The sequence below is a fragment of the Lepisma saccharinum genome, chromosome 3 (assembly GCF_977018435.1).
Source record: "Lepisma saccharinum chromosome 3, izLepSacc3.1, whole genome shotgun sequence".
NCBI lineage: Eukaryota > Metazoa > Arthropoda > Insecta > Zygentoma > Lepismatidae > Lepisma > Lepisma saccharinum.
Window position 1 is genome coordinate 61215401 of NC_139231.1, and position 18719 is coordinate 61234119.

General features: G+C 37.8%; 1 protein-coding gene across 3 annotated transcripts in view; it reads left to right on the forward strand.

Moving 5' to 3' along the window:
• The window catches only part of DppIII (dipeptidyl peptidase 3), a 119667-nt gene that overhangs the window by 14052 nt on the left and 86896 nt on the right, over positions 1-18719 (forward strand). For all 3 annotated transcript variants that reach the window (XM_083118659.1, XM_083118660.1, XM_083118658.1), the window contains exon 2: positions 1411-1597. In XM_083118659.1, the coding sequence (XP_082974785.1) occupies positions 1442-1597 (156 nt within the window). In that variant the 5' untranslated portion in view covers positions 1411-1441. The remainder of the gene's footprint in view (positions 1-1410; positions 1598-18719) is intronic.

Consider the following 18719-nt stretch of genomic DNA (forward strand, 5'->3'; position numbering starts at 1 on the left):
CAGAAAAAAATATCACAGCATATCATATTTATATTTTAGTACACTATTAATTAATAAAATATTATGTATTTTTTTTTTTGACAGAAAACATGGTTTACTAAAATTTGAATTATCATTGAAAGGGAAAGTTGCAATGCCAACCCAAATATTTTTTAAATTAACTTAGATATATAATTTAACTTACCCAGAAATGAAATTGATGGCTTCATGTCTTCTGAAAATATGAAAATTTATTTCTGAAAATTTTTAAAAATGTCTACTGGATTTTATATTTTTCAAATTAACTCAAAATCTAAGAATGTAGCTTCAAAATATCATTAAAGCAAATTTTTAGACCATAAAATTTTAAATGTTTGCATAAATGCAGGCACGGTGAGGCAAGGTGGCAGTGTCCCCTTCCCTGGAAAATGAATGTCATGGAATGACCCCATCCTTAAATGCTTGCAACACCTGTTCACATAATATGTGGTCTCAAGCATAAAACCCCTTTTGAGCCTCAAATGAGATTCCATGTCAAGAACAACTGTAAGCATTTTTTGGAAAGTTTTTTTTTTATTATATTTTAATTTTTCAACTCCTCCAAAAAAGGAATAGTCTATAAGAGTGATTTATTTATTTATTATTAAACACAACAGGCAAATGCCCAATTACAGTGTTCTACATTTCTTGCTTTGAGTTTGTAAATTTACAGTTTGATAAATATTATTGTGCAGAAATTTAAATAAACATAAAACATGTCAACGCTAAATTATATGTGTATACAACAGTTAACAAACCGAGTTATAATAATACATGTTAATTGAAGAGAGTGGAATACAATATCTAACTATTATCTACAAAAATAGCCTACATGAATACAATATTTCAATTATTAAGTACAATGCACAACGTATTTATCATTACACTCGGCACTTGTCGATCCAAAATAAAACAAACTTGAATGCTCTGTGATGAATAGTTCTCATTCTATGAATTCTCAACTTTCTGTATATTAATCTACACTTTAAAATTCTTAAGAAGAATAAAATCAAGCTTTTGACAAACTTTCTACATTTTTATTGCATTGAAATTCAAGTATATCATACCTTTGTACTTATATAAATGAAGAAACAAAGAGAAATATCTGGTTTTTCAGAAATGTTGATTGCTGTCACATGGTATTTGCCTCAAGGTGTTTACAACTGCTGGAATTACTGCTCTCCCAGCTCAAGGTTAAACTTCACAAAACACTACAGCTGAAGACAAAAGTGATGGCATGAGAGGCCAAATAGGATGAAAATAATTATTACTGTAAAATGTTGGATGAACTAACAACATACAAATTAAATTGTATGACCAGCAACAAATGTACATGAGCATGTACTTAAAATTAAGTGGAACATATTTTTATTAGGTGATTTTTGATTTCAGGAGTCAGCCTTCAGTTCTCCTCGCAACAAAAATGACTGATGTTTCTCAGTTTGTGCTGCCAAATGATCAGCCTGTTGTGGCACTTGAGTGCAGCACAGCATTCGATGCCCTGACAGAGGAAGAGAAACAGTACGCCCACTACCTGAGTCAAGCATCGTGGTCTGGAGGCCTCATTGTTTTAGTGCAGGTAAGGACTGCTGCAAATATTTAGAAATTTAAGTAATTTAAATTTATTTCGAGGGTCATTGCTCGTTGCTGGTTGGACCGGTGTCAGATTTTTGGTGATTCCGTATATTGGATAAGATTTTTGGTGATTCCGTATATTGGATATCCCATGTTGCTGACAGTTGATTCCAATGTCAGTACTGTTTGAATGCAGAAGGTGCACCTAGCTCGAGTGTATAAATTCAAAACATGAAAGAAGTAGTAAACAAAAACATGTATGAAACTAAAATGTAAGTTACAAAAAGTGTTTTGTTTGGGAGCATTCAACTGTTAATTATTGCTATACTTCTTTCATTTCCAAACTGCACTTCAATGTCACTGCATCGTCTCCCCAAGCAGTCGCCTGTTCCCCTCCAAACACAACCAACACACACGCCTTCTGCCTGTTCATTGGGTGCTGAATGGGGAATGCAAAGGAGTGGGAGTGAGGAACAGGGAAGCGCAAGCTGGATGGATGTCCTTGAACCGCACATTCGAACTAAGAAAAATATAATTTGTTTTGTGCTTCCGATTTGTGATGTCTGCTACAAACACTTTGAAAGTGGAACAAACACAATTTTCTCACAGCCTGCTTGCACCCCAAGTTTTGTCACTGTACTTGTCCAGTCAGCACATGAGTTCACTTGTATTGGTGGTTTTCAAACAGGCAGTGACGTAGAAAAAAATGTAGGACAGTGTTTAAATGAAATTAAAGAAAAGGGAGATAATCAGGCTCTTTTGAGAAGTGAAAGTTAGAACGATAATGATTTTTTATGCAAAAATTCCTCTTCCGGAAGGTTCTGTGTCCTCCACAATAAAGCAGAACAAATACAAAAAAGGTGAAATGGTATGCTACTATGAGTCTACACTCGTTCAAAGTTGTGTAGAATATTATCTGGTAGTTCATTCTACAAAAAATGTAGTTACATTACATGCACTAACAAAAACAAGCAAAATTTGTGCCAACAGTTACATCTAGCAGTGTGCTAGAAGTAATTGTTGCATGCTAGATACTTGAATTTCATAGATATGAGGTAAATATTTGATTGGACGTATGTGCATTTTAGTTTAAAATTGCTGATAGTTTTATCAATCTGGTATTTCTATTGAGTGTAATGAGTTCTTAATTCTGTCATTGCTTTCTTTGTCGCCATGCCTAAAAGCTTAATTCACATACCTTCATTGTGTAAAATAAATTTCTAATATGCAACTGCTTTTTTGTAGGCAAATTTCATTATTAATTAATAAAGTTCTGTTAAAGTTATTTGAAGAAATAGTCAAAGTATCAATTTCAAGCACTAGCATATATTCTGTTTAGCGTACAAGAATATTACAGACAAAAAAAATAAGAAAAATCAACGTCCATGCAGTCGAGACTGATAACACAGAATACTCCGTGATTTACCACACATACTACTCACCAACATTGATAAGTTCTACACTCAGCAACCAGTTGGCAGCACCAAACAAATACTACACCATAGGCGCCGACTCCATGGGGCTTAGGGGGGCTCGAGCCCCCCCAATGTAAATGATGTGGGGGCAGAGCCCCCCAAATAATTTTGCTTAAGAGGATCTAATGTATTATTTTTCTTCTTTTGTAAAGTTCTCTGAATTGTGCCACATAAACTTAACTTTAAATACACATTTGAAATGTTCTAGACCATCAAGTTTGGGGGGGCTGAGACCGCTAAATCATCAACTTTGGGGTGCTATGATCGGAGACATCAGAACACATGACTTATTACTATATACTAAATATATAATTATTATTTACTATTATACATATATTAATCAATGACATAATGAATTTAGCCAATGACTTGTTAAAGACTGTTTGGGAATCCCCTAAAAGAATGCAAATATTTAATGGTATTATTGATGTGAATGAGAAGGCTGGCCATACTGGACTGCGACCACTTTGCCCTCGTCGGTGGACGTTGAGAGCCTCCAGTGTGCAACAGATCTTAAGGAACTATGAAAACCTTCTCAATTTTCTTGAGAAATTTTCTGAAGAAGATTCTACTGACGCAGCATCAAAATGTGCTTCACTTCAAGACATTTTTCTTTCTCTCCCTCTACTGCCATGTAATGAGTCCAATTGAAGAGGTAAACTGTAAGATTCAGTCTCCACGCATTGGTGCTACAGAAGTGGAATCAAAACTAAAATACTTGACTGACATCTTTCAAGAAAGGCGAATGTGTTTTGAGCAGTTCTGACTGAAATGCACAGAGGGCAAACCGAGCCTAGTTGATGAGCCAGAATTCCCCGGCAACGTCACGTCCCTAAGAGACTTGAAAATACTGATGCTGCCAGACATCACAAGTTCTACACTCCAAAATAGTATTATAAATCAATATACACTGACATGTGTGACACAGCAAAATCATGTGTTAAACAAGGACATGAATCTACAGGACTACAAAAAATAACAGCTGTAGAGAAAGAATGCATCTCAACTGTGAACAGTTGTACAACAAACTTTCAGCAAACGCGAGAATTCTTTCGCCAAGATTTGGATGCCGATAGGCTCTCCTTACACATGTCCATGCTTGGTGATATCGCCAAACAGAAGAAAGTGGTTCTAACTACCATGCGTGACATAAGGAAGTTTCTTTTGGAAGACAGCACCCTCCAGGAGCTTCTGCCTGAAGTTGCCAAATTCATGATGGTCCTCCGCACTGTGCCACTGACGACAACCACAGCCGAAAGGTCATTCAGTGCTATTCGCTGACTAAGGACATATTTGAGATCTACAATGAGGCAGAAGAGACTAAGCAGCTCAGCGGTACTCCACATACATCAAACTGTGCTTGATAATTTGGACCTGAGGCCGCTCGTTAATGAGTTCATAAAAAAATAACCCACTGCGTAGAGCAACTTTTGCTTTATTTTTAAATCATGTTCATATGTTTTTGTTGCGTATGTCACTTTATATCTTGGTGTACATCCAATTTTTATATTATTGCAAAATTATATTTAAAAAGTTAAATATTGTAGCAAGAACAAAAAAGTAAACTCTTTTCCTGTGATTTGTGTTAGCATTTATGTAAATAATTAAATAAAACTGTTAAATATTGTAAATATTCGTTATTTTTATGGGTACGTCAACAGTAAGGTTATTTGTAACCCATCACATGTCTGTTGCGGACATTCAAACACACCCATGCCCTCGCCGGGACTCGAACCCGAGACCTCTGGATCAAAGCGAGTTGAGATGACCACCCAAAACGTTCGGCTACCGAGGTCGGCATAAACCTGTAAGGGTTGATCTCTTAATGTAAATACATACTTTTCAATAAAAATGTTAATTGTTATCTAAAAAACAAATGAACAGACACAAGAGACATAAAAAGTCTTAAACATTTTCTAAACGTTTTTCATGTTACATTTCATTTGCATGAGGAATATAATAGCTGCTTAAAAACTGGTATACGAAGACGTAATTTTTATTTTTAAAAAATGGAGGGAGTGAGTCATTCATTCATTTATTTCAGTGATCAGAGCCCCCCCCCCAATAATTTTGACAAGTCGGCGCCCCTGTATTACACATAGAATGCAGTGTTTCTATTATTCTTAAAACTTCCTTCAAACACTGCATTGACAAAATCAACACACAAAAAAATAGATCAGTTACATACACCAATTGGCTTTCTCAACATATTAAAGTGAACACGTTCTAATGGTTTTGTTAGCAGGTCAGCTAACTGTTCTTTTCCACTGATATACTCTAGCTTAATGTCACAATTTAGCACTCTTTCCCGTACATAAAAATGTCTGACTTCTATGTGTTTTGACCTTTTATGATATTCTGGATTTTTAGCTAACTTCACTGCACTGGCATTATCAACATAGAGTGTTGGTGGAGGATCCAACTCCGAAAGCTGTGACAGTTCTAACAAAAGTTGCTTCAACCACACCAATTCTTTTGCTCCTTCACTTGCAGCAACTATTTCATCTTCAGTTGTAGAAAGTGCCACCACCTTCTGCAATTGACTTGTCCAAGAAAGTGCTTCACCAGCAAATGTAGCAACAATACCTGTTGTTGGGCTTCTTGTCGTCTTGTCACCAGCAAAATCAGCGTCACTGAAGACCTTCAGTTGTGAATTTCCTTTTTTGTATGTTATGCTAAAATCCACTGTTCCTTTCAAATATCTGAAAATATGCTTCACATTGCTCCAATCCCAAGAAGAAGGCTTTTCCAGTACTGTTACTGCGAATGCAATATCAGTACGAGATGCAGCAGCTAAATAAGTAAGGCATCCTGCTGCTTCACGATACGGAACCTTCCTGGTAACATCTTCAGTATTTTCTACTTCACGGACTACTGGAGTTGACACAGCATTAGACTCAGCCGTCTGGAATTGTGCCAGAATCCTTTTTGTGTAAGCCTCCTGGTTTAAGGTAATCGAGCCATCTTCATTGAATTGTATTCTCATTCCCAAGAAATTTTCCAGTGATCCTACAGAAATCTTAAATTCTCGTTGCAAATTATTTATTTTTTGCGACCAGTTTTCTTCATAAATTGCATGAATCTTTTATTCCAACAACGTGGAGCTTGTTTTAATCCATACAAACTTCGTGTTAAACAACAAACACACCCACTTCCATCATCAAATCCTTCTGGTTGTTCCATATACAAATTTTCCTCAAGTATACCATTTAAAAATGTAGTCTTTACATCAAACTGTTTTAATTTCATTTGTTTTGAAGCAGCCAAAGCTAACATCATTCGAATGATATCATAGCGAGCTACAGGACTGAAAGTTTCACTGTAGTCAATTCCTTGTTTCTGTACAAAACCTTTAGCCACTAATCTAGCTTTGAAACGAGGAGAACCTTCACTTGAAGTCTTAACACGAAAAACCCAACGATTGTTCAGTACTTGAACATTAGAAGGACGATCAACAAGATCCCAAGTTTCATTTTCTTTCAATTAATCTAATTCTTCATGCATAGCTTCCATCACATTGCTTCCATCCATTTCTTGTGATTGTTTGATTCAACAGCTTCGGAATATGAATTTGGGTCTGTACCACTGTTATTTTTTGCATCAGTCATACATACAAATTCATCACCTTCCATCCAAGCTGTTTCTTTTTACTGCATTCACTTCTTCTTTCATCAGTGTGCACTAGTTGAACTTCACTTCCTTCGGATGTCAATATGGTATATTCTTCTTCTGAAGATCTGTTGTCAAATTGTACTTCCTTCTTTCCTTCCATACATTCAGTCACAGTAACATTAATGTTCTTTTTAGAATTTTGAAGTTCCTTATCATCTGATATGGTAGTTCATGGTGCAATTTACAGGTAATTTCAGCCTTGAATTTTACATCATGACTAAGTACTACTTTCCTTTGCGAAGGGATCCAAACCCGATAACCATCCTTGTCATTAACATAACCAACAAGAAACCCAACAATAGCCTTATTGTCAAATTTGGAACGGAAATTCTTGTTCACATGAACATAACACTGTTCCAAAAATACATAAATCCTCAAGCTTACCAACTTCTCGTCTATACCAGAGTTCGTAAGGTGCCTTACCATAAACTGGTGATTTTCCTGTACGATTCAAGATATACACTGCAGTATTACAAGCTTCAGCCCATAAAGCCCTAACCTAAGTACATATACTTAGATATACAGAAGGTAGTTTGCTTTATATCCGACCATTTTTGACGGGGGACTCACCTTAAGAGATACCACACCGCCACCACCGATCATGTTCTATTGGACCCCCAGCATTGTGGACTATCGCCCGGCATCGCTGTTTCCATTGCAGCAAGCTCCGGCGCAGGACAGGCATGGGAATTCTGTCCCACTTCTCCCTGTAAGCTTTCCATAGACCATCCAGGGTGCGTGGGCAGCGATGTTGAAGACATTGTTTCAACAGTCCAAATGCACAAAACTCCATTGGACTGGCATCTGGGCTTTTCACAGGAATGTCTTCAAATGGAATGACACAAATTCCTAATTCCTCTGCCATTTCCTGTTGAAAACGTAGTGATGTTCTGGCAGTATGACTCGATGCCTTGTCCATATGGATCATCATCTGGTTCTCGTCCATTCCATACAATTGTGGGATGTCTCTCCAATAGGTGTCAGAATGGAGTCTTGGAAGTATCTGGCCTTCACGTTTTTGTCCACCTTGCGTATCATCAACTTACCCTCATATCCGAATACCATCACAACCATAAAGCCACGAAGGAAACTTTCCCTGCACTGACGAACAAAGTTGCTGTGCCCCTTGTCACGGTATGTGATCTCCCGAATGTGACCACCAGCAGTGAGATGGACATATGATTCATCCATTGTGACAACTTTCTTCCATTTGGAACCCGCCAGGTACTTTCATACAGTTTCCTGCAGTTCGTCTTACGTTCGGCAATGTGACGCGGTAGAAGGTGGTGTACACGGGCCTTCCGCACACACTTCAACCTGAGGTGCTTGCGAATTGTTTTGTTCACAATTGGCAGTGCGAGGTGAAATCTGTGAGCCATATCACGTTGAGTGGGGGGATTTTCTTGGCACGCCAATCGACGGATCCCCCTTCGCACTACGGGTGACACTTTGCTTGCAGCCCTTCTCCTGGTGGTTTCATGGGTGAATGTTTCGCAAGGAGAGACTGTTGTGTGTAACGGGCCACAATAGCGTTCGCAGTAGTCACCCTGAGTGTTAACCCATTCTCCCGACACTGTTTCACAATACGTACGTATGAAAACTTAGCATGGAAAAGGGCCATTACGTAACCCTCCCAATACCGGTTGATTTTCGGCACCATTTAATAACATTCACTACCAACACTCACACACACCTACAAGGTCAGACACAACAATGCTCCCTCCAGCAGACCCATAGTTCCAGCATGATACACCAGGTGGCAGCACCGAATCGAAAATGGTTGGATATTAAAGCAAACAACCTCTGTATATGAATGTTGCAATAAATAAGTGTATTCTGGTGTTCATTTCATGTATATTTTACTAATGAATATTATATATACTAGAAATGTTCACATATCATCATCCCAAAAAGCTGATTTAACTTTGTCATTAAAAAGCAAAAGGAATTACTCGAGATCTTGAAACAAGAAAACTGTGACCAATTGAATACATCTATGATTAGAAGCAACTAGTGGGCGTAGGAGGTGCAAAATTATGCGAGGTATAGTCAAAATGAGATCAGGATTTAGGGTGAGCTTGAGGGCTGCAGCTCCGGGCCTTCACTGGGGAAAAAACTGTTTTGAAAAGTACCGAAAAGATTAGGTACTTCGGATGTGATGAAAAAATGTAGAAATACGTATAACTAACCACCTCATGTAGCTTGGCGAAAAGTTATAACTGAAGCTGTGGAGGGGATAGGGGTGGGGTCTTGGTGTTGTAAGCTCCTGCCCTGCGTATGATTAAAATAATCTCTAAATAAACAAATTAAAACCTCAGCGTTGCTTCCTCCAGCAACACAATAATTATTTCGACTTTTTAATTAGTTCTACAATGAAATTCCAGAAGTCCTAGAAATCTTAGTTCCACACAAAAATTTTGCCCAGTGGCGGGGATTGGGTTCCAAAACCGGAGGGGCACGTGCCTAAACTGAGGGGGCAAAGGCAGTATCTTTTCCTTTGTAGATAAGGTTTAGCATAGTTCGGGGACAAAAGTGACCAAAATTGGGGGGCAATTGCCCTCCCCCTTGCTCTCCCCCTAATCGCCGCCGCTTATTTTGCCTATCAGTTACGTAATCATGGGATATTTCTTTTGATTAACTTACGTAGAATTAAAAGAAGGTGTTGGAAAGGATGCTTTGTTTTGAGGGCATCAGAGAACTAATCAATCATGATGAGAATGGTTTAAACTTTAGAACCATCAGAGGTTTAGCCGAAAAGGTCAACAGAACTGTAGATGTAGACGAAGTAAAGAAGAAAAGTTACGAAGTATCCATAAGAAAAATTTTGTTTATTTTTTTAAGTCTAATTTTATGCTCAGATAGGCTAATCGGGACTAAACCTACAGTTTAAAGTGGAGTCCGAACAAGTGTGCTTTGTGCTTCCACCAGGGGAGGGGGCAGTGGAAACCACAACCTCTTCATTATAAGGCAACAACGTTATGCATTGGAGGAAAGAAGAAAAATTACAGAAAAAACTCGCAGGGAACATGTAATATTATCACCATAAAAGATGCGTTCATTTAAGAGGGTGTATTGCCAGATACCAATATTTGAGACTTTCGGAAAACACCGTTATTGTTCATGGAGTTAGCTGCCTTGATCCAAGAATGAAACAATGTGAAATTGAAACTACCACCTCAACTTTCGAAGGGTATGAACTAATGAAACTCCACTTTTGGAAGAGTAAGTTGTTGCCGATCCAACTGATTTGTTCTATGTGGTCACTTTTACTAATTTTGGCTAATGGTGACAATGAGGTTCAATGGTGATTAGATGAAAGTGACGAAGGGGGAAAAAATACACGCAGACATTGAAAATACAACCCCCCACAAATTATTATTTTGACTGTGGTTCCAGGTGCCAGAGACTCGTTCGCCTGCAAGATTAAAGTTTCCAGGGTATGCAGGATAGAGGTTGACATTTGTGCACTTTCGAAAAGGTCACGCCATACAATCCAAGTCGTCTGTGAAAAAGAGATTACCGGGTATGGTGATCATTTTCGATGAATTCCTTCTATCCAAAATCACATTCTACAAAATGTAAACTATTTGTCACCTCAGTACATGTCTTCATCTAACCTTACGTGTATCACTTCTTCCGCACGAGTAACCAAGACTAACTTCAGAAAACTAATAACAACTTAGCTCACAGATTTTTCAATGTTACTTGATTATTACTTTTGGGCGATATGTTGTCAAAATAGTCTTTCATAAGCTTGGGGATACTTTATGCAGAATGAAAAAAAGGGTTTTTCCGCGTGTGTTTGTTTACATTCAAAATAAGACATTAATTTTAATCCAAATATCCAGGGGCGGCGATTAGGAGGAGCAAGGGGGAGAGTCCCACCCCCCTGCCATTTTGCCATTGTTGCACCCGCACTATGGCCTCTTAATGCTAAGACTTTCCTACCAAAAAAGTAAACTGTCCTTGCCACCAAGTTTTGGCACCCGGTAGCCGTTACTGCAAACATTCAGATACATTTTTCAGTTGTAATAACTTTGTAAGCTAAGGAAAGTGACATTAACCCCCAAGTTTCAGTCAAAAACTTATGTGATGAAAATAATATGATCAGGAACATGCATTTAAATTACGAAAATGTAATTTAATCCTTCGCAATTTCTATCACTGTCGCCTAATATATAAAGTGGAGTCGGTATGTGCCTTGTATTTTTGCACTTGAAGGAAAAATGTGATGCAACCAATTCACATTTATTTCACTACGTTGACATGAAGGAAATAATGTGATTACAACGTATGGCTGCGCACACACAAATACTTCCTTGAAATAATTGTGTCCATCGGAGACAAAGAATTGGAGCAAGATGAGAGAATAGATTAGAAAAGAAAGAAGAAAGACACCAAACTCACACACACATTCATGTTATGTGTGTGTGTGCATGGCAGTTATAGTGGAACCACGAGCAAAACAACCTGTGCAGACCCGCGACTCCTGTGCACCGTACTCCCGCAAGTAGCGGAGGGGGGAGGGTGGACCATGCTTCCTTATGGCCCGAGGTGGAGGGAAGAAGGGAAAGCTGTGTGGGGACTTTTCGTCCCAAGGTTTTTTTTTTTTGTGGTCGATCTATAGGAGAAACATTTGAAGAATGGAACGAGATAAAGTGAAAGGGAGAATGATGTAACAAGCTGAGAAAGAAAGATACAAGGCATTAGGGAGTAAAACAGAAAACGTGGAAAGGAACGGGAAAAGAAGTGAAGAGAAATTGGGAGTGTAAGAGAGAAGGGGGATACATATGCATGTATGTCGTACATATGTGTCTTACATGCATATATATGTATATATATATATAGGATAAAAGGGAGGAGGGCCACAAGGGCTAAATAAAAAGTAATAGAGGAGAGAGAGGAAACACTCACCGGACAGAAAAAATTCAAATTTTCGTGATGGTATGTCACATCTTCAGGAGTAGAGAGACATTGTAGTACTTGGTGACAAGAAGGAAGTTTTTTCTTGTCACCAAGTACTACAATGTCTCTCTACTCCTGAAGATGTGACATACCATCACGAAAATTTGAATTTTTTCTGTGTCCGGTGAGTGTTTCTTCTCTCCTCTTTCACTTTTTGTATAAATATGGCCTGATATTTATACCTGCCCACCCTAATCCAATATATATATAGCCCCAATCCCACCACTCACTCACTCACTGACATAAATGTTCTCCATGAAGGAAGCCCCGGAGGCGAAAAATGACCGATTACGACCCCCCATAAAATCGTCCCGAAAGGCCGAGAAAATTAAGAAATCGCTCACTTTGCCCTTCCTTAAGGGTGAAAATGCCCTTTTTTCACGTCCTTAGCAACCGTTGCCACGGGCATTTCTTTTGCACACATTGTTTCCTTCAATTCTTAATTGTCGAGATACATTATATTTCTCACAGATCAACAAAAGATGAATCAACTTTTGGTTAAAAAAGGTGCTTCAAACAAGGGTGACATCTACTACATAAGCAGTTTCAGCCCAGGTACAATTACGTATAGGTACTTATATTAGTAAACTCAATGCGAATATATTTATATCGTGGTTGTTTTAATTAAATGTTTAGAGGTATAATAACAAACAAATATTTAGAGAGTTTCCGGTACTTGTTCACCATGGAAACGGACGTTGCTAAGGAACTTAAAGAAAGTTTACTATCACCCCGAAAACTACTGTAAGTGAAATATGCTAGACTTTTCGTATTTCAAAATTCAAGCGTCAGAATTTATTAGAGAGGCAAGGCAGGAATTTGAGGGAAATAAAGGAAGACAATAATTTTCCAATTACGTTTAAAAATGTGAAAATGACAAAAGACGTAAATATTGCATTTCCAATTTAGTGTCGCTATTGAATTCGTTTATGCAAGACATCCAGCTAATAATCTTGAAACGGTTATTACTTACTTAGTTTATTATTAAGAAAATATACAAAAATACTTTGAATATTTGTACCTTATTAGAGCCCATACACACACAAAGTTACTTTCTAAACTTTTCAAATTAGCGTACTTATACACTTGTTCCCCTTCATCCAATACAACATGCAGACATTTTATCCCATCTATAATATGATTACGCCCACAAAGTGGCCGAAGGTCACGCATGCGAGCGTACAAGACGTGGCCTTGGCCACGTCGAAAGTGCATGAGTCCAATATATATATAGCCCCAATCCCACCACTCACTCACTGACTCACTGACATAAATGTTCTCCATGAAGGAAGCCCCGGACGCGAAAAACGCCCGATTACGACCCCCCATGAAATCGTCCCAAAAGGCCAAGAAAATTAAAAAATCTCTCAATCGGCCCTTCCTTAAGGGTGAAAATGCCCTTTCTTCACGTCCTTAGCAACCGTTGCCACGGGCATTTCTTTTGCACACATTGTTTCCTTCAATTCTTAATTGTCGAGATACATTATATTTCTCACAGATCAATAAGAGATGAATCAACTCCTGGTTAGAAAAGGTATTTCAAACAAGGGTGACATCTACTACATAAGCAGTTTCAGCCCAGGTACAATTACGTATAGGTACTTATATTAGTAAACTCAGTGCGAAAATATTTACATCGTCCTTGTTTTAATTAAATGTTTAGAGGTATAATAGCAAACAATTATTTAAAGAGTTTGCGGTGCTTGTTGTTCACCATGGAAACGGACGTTGCTAGGGAACTTAAAGAAAGTTTATTATCACCCCGAAAAATACTGTAAGTGAATTATGCTAGACTTTTCGAATTTCAAAATTCAAGCGTCAGAATTAATTACAGAGGCAAGGTAGGAATTTGAGGGAAATAAAGGAAAACAATAATTTTCCAATTACATTTAAAAATGTGAAAATGACAAAAGCCGTAAATATTGAATTTTCAATTTAGTCGCTATTCAATTCGTTTATGCAAGACATCCAGCTAATAATCTTGATACGGTTATTACTTACTCAGTTTATTATTAAGAAAATAGACAATAATACTTTGAATTTTTGTGCCATATTAGAGCCCATACACACATAAAGTTATTTTCTAAACTTTTCAAATTAGCGAACTTATACGCTTGTTCCCTTTCATCCAATTCCAATACAACATGCAGACATTTTACCCCATCTATAATATGATTACGCCCATAACGTGGCCCAAGGTCACGGATGCGAGCGTACAAGACGTGGCCAAAGGCCACGTCGAAAGTACGCGAGTCCAATATATAGATAGCCCCAATCCCACCACTCACTCACTCACTGACATAAATGTTCTCCATGAAGGAAGCCCCGGAGGCGAAAAACGCCCGATTACGACCCCCCATGAAATCGTCCCAAAAGTCCGAGAAAATTCAAAAATCGCTCAATCGGCCCTTCCTTAAGGGTGAAAATGCCCTTTTTTCACGTCCTTAGCAACCGTTGCCACGGGCATTTCTTTCGCACACATTGTTTCCTTCAATTCTTAATTGTCGAGATACATTATATTTCTCACAGATCATTAGCACACAGATGAATGAACTCATGGTTTTGAATAGGTGCCTGAAACAAGAGTGACATCTACATAATAAGGAGTTTCAGCCCAGATACAATTACATATATATTGTTATACTCAATGCGTAAATATCTACATCGTGCTTGTTTCAACTAAATGTTTAGGGAGTATAATGACATGCAATTCCTTAGAGCTTGCCGTGCCCGTTGTTGTCCATGGAAACGGACGTTGCTAGGGAACTTAAAGAATGTTTATTTTCACCCCGAAAACTACTGTAAGGGAATTATGCTAGACTTTTCGAATTTCAAAATACGAGCATCATAATTTATTACAGAAGCAAGGTAGGAATTTGGGGGGAATGACGGAAAACAGTTATTATCCAATTACGTTCAAAAATGTGAAAATAACAAAATACGTAAATATTGCATTCTCAATTTAGTCGCTATTGAATTCGATTAAGTAAAACATCCAACTACTTATCTTGAAACGGTTATTACTTACTCAGTTCATTATTAAGAAAATAGACAATAATAGTTTGAATATTTGTACCTTATTAGAGCCCATACACACATAAAGTTACTTTCTAAACTTTTCAAATTAGCGAACTTGTACACATGTTCCCCATCATCCAATACAACATACAGACATTTTCAAAGTCATTAAGATCATTGAGGAACCCCATCTAAAACATAATTGCGATCACAACGTGGCCGAAGGTCACGCATGCGAGCGTACAAGACGTGGCCAAAGGCCACGTCGACAGTACGCGAGTCTATCAATATACAGCTTCTGCCCACCCGGTCGAAAATTTCTGGCACCGCCCCTGTTGTACAGCATGCTTAGGCTTCACAACATGCATGTTTAAAGCATACAGTCCATTACTGACAAACCCATTCATAACTACATTACCAGTTTTTGAATTACGAATGGTAATACACCTATTGTTCACTGTAATGCTATACCCATTCTGTGTAGCTGCTTTTACTGAAAATAAATGTGCACTTGCATCAGATACATAGAGCACATTTCTCATTTCAGCATCATGCCAAGCACCATCACGACAAAACTGAATCTTAATTGTACCTTGTCCATGTGCCTGCGTCATTATATTTTGCTTTCTAAAAAAAATATTTTAGGAGCTGCAAATTTGGTAAAGTAAAGTACTGTTTGTTTGGAGTAATGTGTTTTGATGCACCACTATCACAATACCATCTATCTGCACTAATGTTTTTACCAACTGATGCCCCCATTACACATGAAAAAAATGCATCACCACTAACTGCTAGTTTTCCTTTTCTGTGGACATTCTGCTGCCCAATGACCTACCTGCTTGCATTTAGTGCAAGGATACTTTTTTTTAGCACGATCAACACTATTTTTTCCAAATTTCTTGGAACTGTCCCTTTTATATTCACACGCTTTGGTTTTACTTTTACTTACACCATGTGCATAAAGTGTAGCTTCAGAGTAGTCTTTTCACTTTGGATATCACACAGTTCAATGGCACATAACTTCTGAATAAGTAAGTTCAAAGTTTGGTTTTCTGCTGGAATTGTGTCCCACAGATCCTTGAAATGATCATATTCCTTACCTAAAGTTGACAAAATTTGACCATTCAACATACGTTCAGATAATGTATTTTCATCGTGTTTCTTTAGTTCATCATTTAAGTCCACAAATAGTTTTTAGAACTTGGCCACATGTGCACTAATGTCTTCTTTTTCATCACGCTGGATTCGCATGTTCAGGCATTCTGAACTGCTGTGCTCAAACCTGGCACACAATTTGTCCCACAGTTATTTTGCATGATTGCACGTCAACACGAGTTCTGCAATCGGTTTGCTTAATGCACCGGCTATTACACTTGCTGCTTTTGTATTGTCTTTTTGCCATTCCGCGAATGCTGCCTTCGGTTTGCTCGTTGGTTCTACCGGCAATGAAACAAATTTTCGCAAAACGTCCACAATTGTTTCAAGTCCATATGCATGCAACACCATGTTCATATGCCACTTCAATTTTGCCCAATCATCAGGACCTTCAAGTTTATCGATGGATACTTTGTATTCACTGCATGCAGCCATTTTTACGTGTGCACTCACGATGAAACAAACTTCAAAACTTTCATGCACAACGTGTCCTGGTGCCCATAACCTGTTAAAGTTATTTGAAGAAATAGTCAAGGTATCAATTTCAAGCACTAGCATATATTCTGTTTAGCGTACAAAAGAATATTACAGACAGAAAAAAAAACTAACAAGAAAAATCAACGTCCATGCAGTCGAGACTGATAACTAGAGACCAGATGTTAGGCAAAATGCCTATTCTTTCCTGTTAGAGATATGATTAAAACGAATGTTGCGAAGGCCAGGGGGGAGGGATTAGCTTCATTTAAAGGCAATTTAATTTTGCCTATTTCATATGATATTGCCTATATTATTTCATAAATGCCAGATATTGCCTATTTTGGCATTTTCTTTAAACTTTTCCCCGCTATGCTGCACTTAACATGTCTCGCGCATGCTCTCCATCGAGTTGCAGAGGAAATTCGTGTTTCATTTCCTGAAGTTGACTCTTTAATTTCCAATGCTAAGAAAATATTCCTCAAAGCACCATCCCGGGTTCTTTTGTATAAAGAAACAGTCCCTGAACTTGCTTTTTCCTCCATAGCCAATACTAACTAGATGGGGTACTTGGTTATCTGCTGCAGTATGTTACGCGACCAACTATCAGAATGTGGCTGAAGTAATTAATTCCCTATCTGAAGATGATGCAACATCAATTCGCGTAACACAGCATCTTTTGAACAATTCTGTTGTGCGAAACGACTTAGGATTCATCACCACCCATTATTCAAATTTGCCAGACAATAACATTACTGGAAGAGAGAAGTGAAACACTGATAAATTCTATGGACCGTTTTCATTCTGCAGTTGACCAAATTTGTGCTGTATCAGGTGCTAAAGGTCAGGCTGTTCGTGAGAAATGTCAGCGAGTTATTGCAGCTAATAAGGACTTGGACAAATTAAGGGCAATTCTACAAGTTCTGAAAGGTGAAAATATACAAACTGAGTTAGATCCACATGTTCTCGCGTGCTTTAAGTATGCTCCGGTAACATCTGTGGAGGTTGAAAGATCTTTTTCAATTCTAAAAACTGTGTTGTCCGATCGCAGATATAACTTATCGGTTGATCACCTGAAGAAATACCTTGTTGTGATGTGCAATCACAATTAGTGCTTCTTATTCAGAGACTGCCAAACCGTACAGTACAAAGTTGAAATGCATTTAAACAGGTTCTTAGTTCGAACTGCTGTGTGGAATATATAGTGTAAATTTTTTAACTAAAATAACACTGTGTGCAGTGACAAAGTGTATATTTAAATAATTTGCGTACTGGTTGGAAGTAGCCAACAATTTATTTTGTCAGACTATTGCGTGTAGCCATTATACAATGGAAAATTTTGGGCTGATGTGACTCCTGTTTGCAGTGATTTATTAAAAAACTCAATATGCTGACCAAGGCAGAAATTTATTTTATTATAAAACATAAACTAAACGTAACATTTCAACCTTCTAGCAAGGTCTTCTTCAGACTATTACCAAGTACAAATGTAACACGGTACAAAACAGGATGCTATATATACACAAAAATTACTCCCCTCCAGACTATTAGAAAGTTGTTCTGGAACATTCTAGCAGTGGCTTTCCCTTGTCAACTGTACTTTCACCTGAAAGGTGATTTAGCTAAACATTTTCTTTCATCTGGAATGTGGTTGTACGCTTTATCTCACGCTCTTTTACCTTCATTCTTCTTCCTTCTTCTCTCCTCTTTCTCTTGTCCTTTCCTCTCTTTCTAACACCTTCTGCATTCTTTGTTTATCTTCAGTCCCCCATTCCAGTTAATTGTGTCTTCTTCACCTTTCTTTTCTATTTCCTTGGCCTATTTCCATTTTCTCAGTAGTATTCTCTTCTGCCTTACTATCTGCTTAGCCTCATCCCACTCTGTCATGTCCGGAAGACAAGAAAGAGTGGAAAGGACAAGAGAGAAAGAGGAAAGGAGAAGGAAGAAGAATGAAGGAAAAAGAGGGTGAGATAAGAGTCCAACCACATTCCAGATGAATGAAAATGTTTAGCTAAATCACCTTTCAGGTGAAAGTACAGTTGACAAGGGAAAGCCACTGCTAGAATGTTCCAGAACAACTTTCTAATAGTCTGGAGGGGAGTAATTTTTGTGTATATATATATCGTCCTGTTTTGTACCTTGTTACATTGGTACTTGGTACATAGTCTGAAGAAGACCTTGCTAGAAGGTTGAAACGTTACGTTTAGTTTATGTTTTATAATAAAATAAATTTCTGCCTTCGTCATCATAGTGAGTTTTTCATATCATGGAAACAAGGATTAATGGTGTTATGATTTTATTAAGTACAATATTGGCCTGCTGTCTGTAATGATGAACTCCTGGTTTATTTTAAGCAATTATAAAGAA